Source organism: Mauremys reevesii, linkage group 8 (assembly GCF_016161935.1).
Source record: "Mauremys reevesii isolate NIE-2019 linkage group 8, ASM1616193v1, whole genome shotgun sequence".
Classification (NCBI taxonomy): Eukaryota; Metazoa; Chordata; order Testudines; family Geoemydidae; genus Mauremys; species Mauremys reevesii.
In genome coordinates, this window is record NC_052630.1 from 107,540,142 (window position 1) to 107,554,542 (window position 14,401).

Sequence of the window (14,401 nt, forward strand, 5' to 3'; positions counted from 1 at the left end):
AAAGATTCAAGTAAAAAGAGTTAAGAGAAGAACAAGGAGAATGATCCAGGGCACAGGAAAGGCTCATATGAAAAGAGTGTGATTACTTACCCTGAGAGAGGAGACGAATAAAATGGGACATGATCAAATCAAGACTGGCTGCCTTTCTGGAAGATGCTTTAGTCAAACACAAGTTATTGGGCTCAATACAGAGACAACTGGGTGAAAATTAATGGCCTATGATGCGCAAGAGGTGAGACAAGATGATCTTACAGTCCCTTCCTTTGGTCTTAAACTATGAATCTATGAATAATAAAAGTATATAATGGAATCAATGATCTAGAGAAGGGAGATCAGAAACTTCTTTCCTCCCTGGGCCATAATACAAGAACAATGAAACAGTCAATCAAATTAAAAGGTGGCAAATTCAAACCTGAAAAGAGGAAATTCTTTTTCATACAATGTGTAATTAAACTGTGGAACACATTGCCACACAGAGGCCAAGAATTTAAGACTCAAAAGGGATTGTATGGATAACAAAAATATCCAGAGTTGTTACAATTAAGGATAAAGATTAGCAGGGATATTAAACCTCGTGTTTCAGGTCTTAAGCCAATCTCTAATTACTGGAGATCAGGTTGAGGCCTACTGTGGAGGGCAGCTTATTTCACAACCTCCTTCAGAGGAAGATGTAAACACCCTGCAGAAGCATCTGGTACTGGCCATTGTCAGAGACAGGATACTAGACTAGATGGACCTCTGGGAATTCCTCTGTTTCTACCAATGGCTATTTATAGATTTATAGACCCAACCTTCACTAACAGTGAGGAAGGATAGTCCAGCAGTTAAGGCACCAGCCTAGGACAGAGTCCTGAGTTGAAGTCCCCGCTTTGCCACAGATTCCCTGGGTGGCCTTGGGCAAGTCACTTTGCTTTCTTGTGCCTCAGTTCCCTATCTGAAAAACAAGGACAACACCACTGCCTTCATTCCCAGGGGTGGTGTGAGGATAAAATACATTAAAAGATTATGAGGCACTCAGAGATAAGTACCGGTGATAGCTATTTGATGTCAGAAACTTGGTGCTGTCTGTTCTGCTATAGAAGTTCATTTTACAGGCCTTCTGAGGTGCAAACTTCATTCAAACACAGTTCAGAGTCAACCCTTACTGTTCAGCACAACACTGAAAAGCAAGACTCCAGCACCACAAGACTTCTTTGTTCAGGCTCCACTGAACAAACAGGCCCACAATGATACGCTATGTCCACACAGTACAAATACATTCATACACTTTCAATTTTAAGGTGATTTTTATTTTACTTTGCTTTGTTTTTAACCTGCCTTTATGATATTGTGCAATTGTACAAGCACTCTGGTGAGTGGAGGCAGAGGCTTTATAATTACTATCCATATGACTGGAATCAAGCACAATGAGGGCACAAAAGCAATCCATGATAGCACGTTTGGAAATCGGAGTGCATAATGCAGTCTTAGGGCTTGTCGACACTGTGCTGCTGGGTACGAACTGCACAGCACACCAGAGTGATGCACTCTGCCTGTCCTGTGTGGAGACACACACCAGGTACCTTTTAGTTTGCATCAGCAGGGTCCATACAGGGCAGCTGGAGTGCGACACTCTGTTGTGCTGTGCAACTCACACCCCCATAGTCTACACTGCAGTGCAGTGTGGACATTGCCCAAGTCCATACAGTATTCTTATTTGAAATTACGCTTAGCATATTGTTACTACAAAATCAAGTCTCCAGTCACTACACATTGTATAGTCAAGAGGTAAAACAGGAGAGCCATTCTCAAAGTACTACCGAGCAAACTTCATAGCCTTAACAGACCCTAAGATCTATCTAGAACAGGGGTAGGCAACCTCTTTGGCACCCAAGCTGATTTTCAGTGGCACTCACACTGCCCGGGTCCTGGCCACCGGTCCGGGGGGGCTCTGCATTTTAATTTAATTTTAAACGAAGCTTCTTAAACGTTGTAAAAACCTTATTTACTTTACATACAACAATAGTTTAGTTATATATTATAGACTTATACAAAGAGACCTAAAAACATTAAAATGTATGACTGGCATGCGAAACCTTATATTAGAGTGAATAAACGAAGACTCGGCACAGCACGTCTGAAAGGCTGCTGACCTCTGATCTACAAACTTATACTACACCTACCGCTACAGCGTCTTAGTGCATTTTTAAGATGAAAAGAGGAACCAGGTCCTTCTCTTTAGACAGCTCTCACTGTCTTTCCACACATCTTTTTGTGTGGAAAACACACCCTGATCCGAACTCATAGTTACAGTATTTCCCTCAGAGAGCGATGCCCCTCAGATTTCTCTATTTGCATAGTCTCTCATGCCACTCTGGTGTGGACAACAGGATTTCCCATTAATTCCAAGGCACTGTGGCTAAATCATTCATGACAACAGGAGTGATATAGAAAATAATAGGCCAAAAAAGAAGATATTAAAATAAACAAACAAATACAAAGATTCTTACAATGGGTTCACTGGCAGAACAGTATGAGAGAGAATCTGGAAAAGGGTTTCCCCTCCAAGCCACAGGGGAAATACACTAAAGAAGCACTATGCTGAGAGGTAGATGTAACTGAACAGACCTGGTGACTACATTCTCACTCATGCTAGGAAATTATAGACCACAGCTGACAAAGAACAGCAGAGTAATGTGGGGAAGCTCAGAATTGAATGAACATGGGAAATAAATTTTCTCCAACCCCAGAAGAGCATGAGATCTCCTCAGGTCAGAAATAAAACACATTTATATACTGTAGGGAAGACCAGAGTTGAATCAGAACCTAATGGCTGTCAACAATTTAATAATAAAAGTGTAATAGGGATTATAAAAACAGAAGTACAGCCAAGCATAGCAAGCTCTATAACTGATGCAAATCATGTGCCAAGTTAAATGCTGGCACAAATATGGCCCTTTCTCCCAAGCATCCAACAGTAATCCAGCTGCTGGTCTGTGAGTGGGAAGCACTTAGTCTAATCTCTGTAAACTGTGAACAGACCACCCAAACAGACCGTCCCAGGACATGAAGGATTAAACCAAATACAAATTTTCAAATTTGTGTTTTACAGTGATAGCCACACAGATATATAGAAACCCAGTGGGCCAAATTCTTCACTGGTGTGAACTCAACTGCAGTCAATATATCAGGGATGAATTTGGCTCACAGTATTTTTGGCCTCCCACTATGAGCCTGATTTTGAAACATTTACCCACAAATAATCACACCAGAAGGCACAAGTGCTACCCCTTCAACATCTACTTGATAACTGTGAATAGAATGATTTGTGCCACAAAAATCGAGAAAGAATTGCTGCTTGTTTGCAGATCAGGGCCTAGATATGGAATTACAGTTTTAAACTTCTTATACAGCATGGTGGGAACGCAAGTCCAATTCCTTTGTTTAAATTTTACTGACTGTCAGAGGAATTAAGCTGGACAACTCAGAAGATTGAAGTCCTCTAGTAGTAGTAGTTCTCCCCAACTACGTGTCAACCCTGTCCTGGTGCAGTTCAGTCTCTATCAAGACTGAGAAGACTATTCAGAGGAAGGGGTAGGAAGGACTGCAAGCAGATAGGCTAAGGGTCACTAGAAATGTGAATCAGCGAGGAAGAGGAATAAGTGGGTTATAAGTAACTAAAATAGGGAAGGGAAAACAAAGGGTTAAATAACTTCAATATTTAACATAGGTCCAGATTAAAGAAAGGTAATATTGAAAGTGTTGGGAGAAGCAGGGACTCGAGTTGATTCCTTTTTCTACTGCTTAGATTGCAATCTCTTTGGTGCAGGAACCTGTTTAAAGCTATAAAAGCATGTAGCATGATTTGGAGAGTTATATAAATAATTAAACACAAAAAGTGTTTTTAAAAAAAACACCATTAAGATTGCAAAACCAAGCAGTCAAAAATTAGGAAATGCCAGAATTAAGGTGGGCTGGTCTACTTACCCCAGGCCCAGCCTTTTGGCCCAGCTCCAGTCCCGTACCCCCAGCTCCTCCTTTATCTGCCCCATGCTGCTCCTCTTCCCAATCTGCTCCCCCTGCATTCAAGTCAGGCAGCTTCCTCTTGCTCACTGCCCGAGCACCAGCAGGTGGAGCACTGACAGCAGAAGACAGTCTCCCTGTGCTCCATTCCTGCACCTGGCGGCACAGCAGCCAGGAGCATCAATGGCAGAGGAAGTTCCGCTCAGCCCCTGCAACCCTAGTCTGGAGCACGCCCAGTACATGTAGGAACCTGGGGAATTTAGCTGTCAAGTTCTAACAAGTCTGTACTGGTCATGCGTGAGCTGAGATTTTTCAAAGACTTACAAAACTTGGCATTCATTTCTAACTGGCGCAGCAGAAGGCACATCCCTGATACCATGCTGACAATCCCCCTTTACAAAATTTCACGTTCTGACTCCAAAGTACAGTAGGGTGACCAGATGTCCCAATTTTATAGGGACAGTCCCGATTTTGGGGTCTTTTTCTTATACAGGCTCCTATTACCCCCCAATCCCTGCCCCAATTTTTCACACTTGCTCTCTGGTCACCTTAAAGTACAGGCAGTACTAGAGCTTCTCTCAAAGAAACACTTATAAGTTCATTTTTAAAAACATAGACAAAACAATGTATTTTTCCCAAATCTTGTTCTCAGAAATGGCTGAATCTTTTTTCTGAAACTTTCCCAAAATTTCAGCCTGAGACGCACAGCTAGCATAGGAAATTTCAATCCATACCATTCAAATTTGGCACAGGCACAAGCAACTGAAAACGGGGTCTGATAATAAGAAGTGTTGGGCAACCTTAAGTGTAGAAAGCCATTACCAGCTCAGCCTATAATAATCACCACAATAATTGTGCCAGCTAATGTGGATAAATATCCAATACCCTGAGACCAATACTTCATTTTCCACAGATTACATCACACGGCAATGATTTTTTAACTCTACCAACACAGCTGCAACTCAAACCTATATGCTCAAGGAGAAAGGCTCCATATCCTATCACCAATCCCCTGAGAATACTGGTGACACCAGAAATCATGAGACTACTACTTATTGTTCCAAATTTTACAGCAAAAGTAAGTAATATCCCTTAATTTGCCTTTCCCTGTAATCTCTGACCAGGTGGCCCCTAAGACATCTGCCCCAGCTTTATATCCTGTAGAAAGCAATATACTAGAGAGGTCCTCTTCACGACAAAGTGATTACCTAATTCATTCCCAACCAGAAAGAAGAGCAAGTGAGCAATCATTTGAGAAGCAGTCGCCAATACCACTCCATGGATGATCCATCAGAAGAGGTGTCTCTAGTAGCAGTCATGACTAAGGCAACATTTATGTTGCAGGTGAAATCCGTGACTTCTAGAGACCTTCGTGACATTCTCTGCTTCAGCCCCAGGGGCTGCAGGACTCTGGAGTTGGCAGCCAGAGGGGCCCTGGCAGGGATCCAGCAACAGGAGGCCTCCTGAAAGGTTCCAAAAATGGGTGACGGCCTCATGCTGGAGGAGGGGGATGCCTCGGGTGAGCAGCTGGGGGTGTCCCATTTTCTCCTTGGAAAATATGGTCACCCTGCAGCTCCCAGCTGCCATGGGTGGAGGGCCCCCCCCCGCCCACAGCAGCTTCCAGTTGCCGTGGGCAGAGCAGGAGCCCCACAGCTCCAAGCCACCACATTGGCAGGGAAAACCATGGAGCCACAAAAGCAAAAAATCACAGACAGGTCACGGCTTCTGTGAATTTTTGTTTATTGCCCATGACCTGTCCATGACTTTTACTAAAAATAACCATGACAAAAGCCTTAGTCATGACCCTGCCCTCAAAATAGGTGCCAGTTTCACTAGTTCAGAGAATGAGACAACTGATGTCATTCCAAACACAATGTTTTAGTATTATTAAAGGCTGAGCGGTTCCAGTTTTCATAATAAAGTGAATGGAATGTGTAAATCTTGAGAGTTTTTTCCTTTCCTAATAAATTACAGTAACTTCCATGGACAGGAAAATCTATTAGTCTGGTTTAGACTGAATTCAGGGAATGAATTCCGGTATGAAGGTGAAAGATTTCACCCTATGAACTGCATATGCCCTTTATTCTCCCAAGAAGTTATCTGCTTAAATCCATTCACATTCTTTGCTAAATAAACTGTTATTTCACTCAATGCCACGTGTCCACTTGCGTAAATACAGTTAATGATCCCTTAGTGAATCTTTCAAGAGAATATGTTTCTCCATTTTAGAAGTTGTATCATATTTCCTAGTAAAAATCAAAGATAATATTAATAAAAAAGTAATGTACATGAGCTCTCAGTGACCTACAGGGGAGGCTGACAATCTGCAGAGATACCAAAGACAAAGAAAAATGACATTGAAGTTTTATTACTGTAAGATCCATTATAAACCAATTCTCAGCATTTCCGAATGGACACCCTCACAGCTGCACTCAACAGGAGTGGTGAGGGAACAGACAGGGATACTGAGTATGTTGGTCAAGTCATGGAAAGACTGTCTACATCAGAAAACCAGCACATGAAAGTCATTGGCAAAAATCCACCATCTCCCATTTAGTCTACAGTCAGATAAATAAAATAGGAAGTAAGTCCCATTAATCAAAGATTAACAAAAAGGGAAAGCAGTTCTGCAGAATAAGTAAATATAAACCACCAAAATCCACTGTACTAAACAAAACCCTCTGACCCACCAAATTAACCCTATGTGTGCCTTAGGGAATAAAGAGCAGGCTGCTGCAAAAGAAGGTGCTATATTTCCTCCCACCTCACAGCCCCTTTTGGCTGTAGAGCGAGAAACACCTTCCAGCTTTTCCTGAAGAAAAGAATCAGGGTCCAGGAGTTCAGTAGAAGGAGCTCTGGATACCAACACAGCCCCAAACATGCAACGGCTAAGCAGTCAGTACTTGATCAGAGGGGTCCATCTAAAATGTGTCATTTAGGATCCCAGACTCTCTTTCTGGCACTTAGCTCTGTACTGCATTCTGTGTCATACTTTTCTTTACAGTACATTTTGGGTGGGATTTTCACAAGCACCTAAATTCCCATAGGTCTTTTGCTCTTAAATCACTCACACATTTTTGAAAACCACTCTTTATATTCATCAGTCCACACTACTTCCCCAGAGGAGAAGGGTCAGATTAGAAACCAACCTTAAAATATGTGGGAGGCTCAAAACCTGTATACTATTTAAATTGCTTGAACAAAGCAGCTTAAACCAGCTGCTATTATACCAAAGGGTACTGCTGAGATCAAACCAGACATGCCAAGACATGCCAAACCCACCACAAAAAAATGCAAAAATTGGACTTGTTTTTGGCTTAATTGGCTTGTGAGTTGCTTGTTGGCTAGTTTTTGGCTTGTAGCTTGTTTGACTTGTAGCTTTTTGTTTCTTTTTTTTTTTTGATCGGCTCCTGGCAAGCAGTGGCAAGGGGCAAGCAGGGGCAGAGAGCACAGGGGGCCCACCATAGTCCCAGACTCACGTCGGGGGATCTAGTCACATAGGGTGTCGGAGTTCTTAGGGACTGGCTTGTTTTGGCCTTGTTCTGAAATAGGATTAGCTTGATTTTTGGCTTATTGTGAAAGTCGGGGTGCTTATTTACCACATTGAAGTTGGCAACTGTGGATCAAACCTCACTTTCTGACAGGTGCACAGATACGATTTACACACAGGCATGTGTGTACCAAAACTCTTACCACTTTCAATCTGCATGTTAGCAAGATGGCGAGTAAAGCTCAATCTATAGCTTCCAGCAGTCTTTGTAGGGAAAGATATCTTCAATGCACCTTTATCCTCCCCACGCCTAGAGCAGAGCAATTAATCTGCTTGCTCTCAGACAGAAAAAAACCCAACAACCTCTTGTACAAAATTAGTGGAGATATAAATTTGATTTTTAAGCTCTAAGTGGGTGTAGCCAGCATCTGAATGTAAAACAAAGCAACTATAAAAAAGCACTTAGCGTCCATTCCAGGTGAATGAGATCCAGGCTCCACTCAAACTCCCTTTCTACTTTGTTTTCTGCTTTGAAGACCCCAGAGTTCAGAACACAGGTTCTTATGATGTCTGGCCCCAACTAAAAAGCTGGTCCAGACAATACACCCAGGACTAAAGCACGGACCTTCCCTTGCTGCTCAAGATCTTATCTTTGATGCATGGGCCAAAGGAGAACCCCAGAAACATCCAGCCCCAACTATCAGACAAGATCATGATGTGGCCTCTGGGACCCCTTTATTTAGGGCCATATGTCTTTTTACACTTCTAAACCTCATCTTGCATCTGAAGAAGTGGGTATTCACCCACGAAAGCTCATGCTGCAGAACGTCTGTTAGTCTATAAGGTGCCACAGGATTCTTTGTTGCTTCTAAACCTCACTCCATCTCTCATCACATCAGCTAGCCACAGGCTCCATGCCAATGCTATTCTGTGAATCAACACATAGCTAGGTGCTCAGTGACCGCCGGACAATCCTTCTGCACATTTCACAGAATTATCCTGACTACCCCGACCTCCACCTGCTGAAGAGTTACGAGTGCAGCAGTCTTTCGGCACTCCTGAAAGGTGAGAATTGCACATAAGCAGAACCGTAAATACAAAACCAAAATGAAGTCTTACAGTCAATTCAAGAAATTATTCTGGCCATAGAAAGACGTGAATTAGTGGTTATGGTTGAGCACTTCTAAAAAGTTAAACGAAGTACCCAGTCTGCCCATTTGTAAATAGTGTTACCAGATTTGCCCATTACTTTGGGGTATAGTCTTTATTAGGGTTACTCTTTGGGGGGGTTCTGTAATTCTATCAATGTACTACTTGTGTTCTCATCTACTTTTAGGTCTACTTTTCCCTTCTGCAAGTCCCCTCCCAATGGAGCTATCCTGCAGGACCTAGGTTCCCTAGGGCTGGATTCTTCCAGCCCCAGAATCAGACACACACACACACACACACACACTCTAACAGAGCGCATCTAAGAGGACCAGGTTAATCAACACTACCAAGCTGACCCCTTATATGTCCCTCGATTCAGCAGGCTGGGTCAAGCAGCATTTCCAAGCTGTCACCCTTGTCCGGAGGGGTTTAGGTGTCTCTTCCACCGTCTTGTCATTGCTGTTTGTAAGTCTTGCTTCTGATCGGCTTTGGTTCACGCAGAAGCTGGGGGTGAGGGGTGTCTTTCATGAGTCAGACATGCTGGACACTGCCCCCTGACTCCCCAAGAACACAGAGCTGATAGGTAACAATAGAAAGTTTCCTTATGCTTGTTTAAAATATGAAATCCTAGGAATGATGTTGTGATTGACAGCTTCATCTTGAATAATTAATTTACTAAACTATTTTTTTTAATACTCAACTTTTCCGCCTTTCATACCCCGACCTGAAACAACACCTACTCAGAATGGCTGGGCCTGGTGCAGCTACAGGTTCTTTCTGGGCACTGCCAGTTCCTGGGTTCGCAGCAAGGTGTGATGGGATGGACGACAGAAGAACAAAAGTCTCAGTTTTTCTCTCTCCTCTTCCTGTTTAACAAGGAAAGCTATCCCTCAGTGGGCAGAGACCACACACAGACTGATGTCTTATTACATGTCTCAATTCTCAGCATGAGCTAGAATTTGCAGCATAATAAATCCAAGGTTTTTAATACAAGGGCAATTTAGCACACAGATCTCTGGAAAACCTATTCTCTTGGGCATTTCTCAGTCCCTCTCTCCAGAGTAGCAGGTTGCTTCATAATAAGAAGAGAGAAATTGGATTTTGTTGGGGGAGATGGAGTTACAGAAGGGTGTTTTACTGACCTCCTGAGGACTCCAACTGCTCTCCCTGAGATGTAATAAATCAGAGTGCAGGGACTTGTCTCTTCAAATAGTCCCAGCGAGTCAGCCTGCTTACAACTAGCCTTGTTCCCCACCCCTCACAAAAATACGAATTCAGAGACACTGATCAAGAGAATTTGTTTTTCATTAATAAATTAAATTTCTAATTATTTATCTTCTCTCAAATTGTAACACCCCATTCGGGTGATAATGCTCCTATTTTTAACATTCATAGAAAACTGGCACATAGGAAGATAATATTGTAACTCCCCATTGATGAGTAACCGGTCAGGGTTCTGTAAAGGTATGCCAAACTCAGATTATCCATGGAATTAACTATGCTTTAAAACTGGTAAGTAGCTAAGCAAAGATTCAGGGGAAACCAAGATCGAATTATGCCCCTCTGAATTCACCCAGAGATTTCATATACTTTTAATCTTTTCCATTCTTGCCCAATTCTGAGGATTAAAGAAACTGTCCTTTAGTACAAGAGAAAACTCTGCACAGTAGTTAGTGTCGCAGGGTTTGGGGGAGGGGTTAATGCAAAGCACCAAGACAACTGTTTTCACCAAAACCTGGCGGCATTTCCATTCTGCACGCAGTGCCAGCAACCCTAAGCTGTTCCTGAATCAGATCATGCACTCTTCATAGATCAGTTTCTAGAGAATGACGAAAGAACATCAGAATGCATTTCGGGCTTAAAAATGAACTAAATGACACCAAGGCCAGGGTAAGTCTGAGTTTTCTGCACAAGCTTCATTGTTAGTGCCAGGCAGCAGGCTTTGTTTGATAAGCGTGCAGGCAGAAGACTAGTACCATGCTGGAAGGCAGCAAACTATTCCTACCAACCTGGGAGGAAAGAGTATTGGACAAAAGAAATCCAGGAGCAAATTTCATTTTTGAAAAGGAAAGGGAATCAGGCCAGACTTTTAGCAGGTATAAAAGGACACGTTGTGTTGGACCTGCTGGGCCCGGGGCCAAAGCCCAAGCCCCACCACCTGGGGCCGAAGCCAAAGGGCTTCAGCCCTGGACAGCAGAGCTCAGGCTTCAGTGTCAGCCCTCGGCGCCAAAGCTCAGGATACAGGCCTCAAGCCCTTGGGCTTCGGCTTTGGCCCACCCCCACCTGGGGCGATAGGGCTCAGGCAGGCTCAGGCTTCGGTTCCCCCTCCTAGAGTCATGTAGCAATTTTATTTTTTTTTGGTCAGAAGGGGGTCACAGTGCAATGAAGTTTGAGAACCCCTGCGTAGGTACTTTACACACACACACAACTATAAACTGTGTCAACTGAATTTTATCCAATGTTGTGGCTACTCTACAGAAATGTCTACCTCAGTGCCGTGTGCCTTAACTAAAGACCATGTTGTGCTGCAGACAGCCAAGCTAATATTCACTAGTTCCCTGAAGCAGCCCAAGCACAAAGGAACCTTTCAATTTTGTTTTTTGCTTCAATTTAATTATGTGATGGCCAGTAATACACATGGTCATACTCAGAGGGCAATGTAATCATCCAGACGCTCCCCTTGGGTTCATTAACTCTGCTTAGCTCTGCAGAAAACAACATCACAGCCCTGCTTGAGAAACTATAGAAATTCCCCTCCTCAGAGCATTCCTCCTCACCCTTCCCTCACATAATTCAATTGCACGTCCAGCTGAGAACCTCTCCTGGCAGAATGAAACCGTTGTTCCCCAGTCAGTGGGCAACATCAATTCAATGTCTTTCACACTAGAAACTGGGCCATTAACTTCACTGTGTGCGCCCAGCTCCTCTGCCTGACTGACTTCACATCTACAGCAGCGAGCTCACAGCGGTGCCGAAGCAGCTGCACTGCTGCAAGATTGCTCAGATAGCCACTCTACGCTGACAGGCGAGAGCTCTCCGTCGACATCATTAAACCGCTCCCACGAGCAGTGGTAGCTATGTCGGCAGGAGAGCGTCTCCTGTAGCCATAGGGCTGTCCACACTGGTGCTTCTATCAGTGTAACTTATGTCCCTCAGAGGGTGTTTTTTTTCACATCTCTAAGCGATGCAAGTTATACCCACAAAAGTACTAGTGTGGACATGGCCTGAGTATTGGAAGTGGCCTACACTAGAAAATTAGATCAACCCATCTACGCCCCTCAGGCATGTGAAAAATCCACACCCCTGAGCAATGTAGTTAAGCCAACCTAAATCCCCGTGCAGACAGCGCCTCTCAGGGAGGTGGATTACCTGAACCGAGGGAAGAACTCCTCCCATCGGCATAGGTAGTGTCTACACTGAAGCACTAAAGCAATGCAGCTGCATTCCTGCAGCTGTGTCTCTGTAGCATTTCAAATGCAGACAAGACCTTGTGCCACAATAAGTCCCTTAACATTTCCAGTGCTCATAACAAAGGGATATATTTAGCCAGTTTGGTTAGACAGCCAATTTTCAATGTAATCCTGCACCAAGATCTGACTCATTGTTATCTGCCTCCCAACATGGCTACCAAGTCTAATTAAATAAAAGCCTTTTTGTGAGGGAGATAGAGGGGGGAGAAGGGGATGTTGTACCTGAGCCTACTGTACGTCCAACGGAGTCAAAGGAAAGAACCACTGAATCTGTAACACAAGAGTACAAGTTCATTTTCCCCTTTTAAATAAATCCATGAATTGTTTACAAGAGGCTTCTCTTTTCTCTTTATCATGTAGCGGCTGCATACTCCACATTTTAATGTGCATATGAATCAATCCATACCTTCAGAGTATGTTTAGTTGTACTGCGGCAGGAATCACATGCCATCTGGCAAATACACCACAGTCCAGCATATACGGCCTACAGATGTCACTCTAAGCGATACCCCCGTTGCCATTACAAGGCAGAGAACTACAAATCATTGCATTGTGTTTCTTGCAGTACTCTGCATTTTTCTTGTAAGGAGGTAATCCCCCTTGCTATGTTCCATCAGGAGGAACATGAACCTCTTCACCAGTCAGGTATGCATGCCCACTGTTCCCCAGTGTTACAGACAATAACAGGCATCTAGCAAAAGAGGGTGCTGTTTGAAGTTAGAGAATCTCAGATGGTGATTAGCAGATGAAAAATAAATGACTTATACATATGAAACCTGACAGATAGGTACACTTACGTGTTCAGCATGGGTTTTATTTATTTGTTTAGCTGTGTAGCACAGCAAAAGTCTAATGCTTGGAGCACCCAGAGGATTCACATGTGTTGAGAAGTGGGAGAAGCTTCAGCTTGCTATCTACATCATAGAAAAAAAGGATTTGAATGCTGATCCTGTTTGAGCCAGGGACTGTCTCTTTTGGGGCATGCCTGCATTTGCTGGCACAGCCAGAATACACATTATTTAAAAAATCATGAATAGTTAATAATAATGCCCCATTGCTGGGGGGATGTTGTTGAGGTATAAAATAATTTTACTTTATTTCTAGTCTGAATTTGTCTAGCTCCAACTCCCAGCCACTGGATCACATTAGACCTCTGTTTGCTACACTGAAGAGGATTCTACAGTATAACCCAATTTCTGTTCCCCGTGTAGGTACTTATCGAATGTGATCAAGTCATCCTGTGATAAACTGGGTCTTTGTAGATCCCATTTGGGTATTTGGAGAACCCTTTCTCCTTTAAAGGTCCTTACAATTGTGGGAACACTTGGTCTCTGAGTGTTTCACGAGAGTCTATAGAGGCCTAAGCAGCAAAGAGTCCTGTGGCACCTTATAGACTAACAGACGTATTGGAGCATGAGCTTTCATTGGTGAATACCCACTTCGTCGGCCTAGCTTGCCTTTGAAGGTTAAATACAGCTAGACTCCAGACCAGGACTTATCTTCAATCCCGCCATGTTGCAATCAGCTTGTGCCTGGTCTGGTGGGCTCTTATAGGCAGCAGAGGTTCACAAGCAGTCTTCCTCCCAGCAGCTTTGTTGCAGGAATCAGCAAACTCTGAAGCACAGCAGTCTCCCTCCTGGTTGCCACCCCTTCCTGTGACAGACTCCCTTTTAAGCTCATTTCCTCCCAGTGGAGAGGCTCTGTACATATGCCTATTTAGTGTCAGCTGAGCCCAGAGGACCTCATTAACCTTTTCCTGGCTGGGATTAAGGTGTGCCCCATCACATGCTCCATCCATCAAAATGGGTAGCAGTTCCTGGTTCAAAGTGTCTGCGTTGCCGACCTCCCTTGAAAAAACACACTCTTTACCTACAAGGTTGACGTGCCAGGTACCACTGCAGTATACGTGGGTTCGAGTCCTTCATGGTATTCAACCAATGCCAGGGGCCTGGGTCAGTGATCAATGAGAAGGGATTACCCAGCAGGTAGTACTGAGAAAATCTACGAATCGCTTAAATTGCCAGTGCTAGTTTTTTGATAATTGAAAAGGCCCTCTCCCCAGGGAGCAATCTTTTACTTAAATACAGGACCGAGAGCTGCTCACCTGCAAAGTCCTGTGAAAGCACAGGGCCCTCTCCGATATCTGAGGCATCTGTATGTAATATAAATTCTTGCAAAAAGTCAAGATTAAAAACCATGGGCAATTGACAGGCGGGGCTTCAATGTCTTAAAAACATCTTCACAATTCCCATCCCACTGGAGTTTTCTGGGGTTACTATCTTTTTATAAA

General features: G+C 43.5%; 1 protein-coding gene across 18 annotated transcripts in view; it reads right to left on the minus strand.

Moving 5' to 3' along the window:
• ST3GAL3 (ST3 beta-galactoside alpha-2,3-sialyltransferase 3) overlaps window positions 1–14,401 on the minus strand; it is a 369,636-nt gene that overhangs the window by 253,698 nt on the left and 101,537 nt on the right. For 14 of the 18 annotated variants that reach the window (XR_005583508.1, XR_005583506.1, XR_005583510.1 and 11 more), the window contains 2 exons: window positions 12,334–12,381; window positions 9,382–9,507 (listed from right to left, as the gene is read on the minus strand). The exons of 2 other annotated variants lie outside the window; for them this stretch is intronic. Coding sequence is in view for 11 of the 16 variants with exons in the window: in XM_039483726.1 (XP_039339660.1) it covers window positions 9,382–9,507; window positions 12,334–12,381 (174 nt within the window). In the remaining 5 variants the exon portion in view is untranslated. The remainder of the gene's footprint in view (window positions 1–9,381; window positions 9,508–12,333; window positions 12,382–14,401) is intronic. 2 more of the 18 variants (XM_039483729.1, XM_039483728.1) reach the window with 1 other exon arrangement.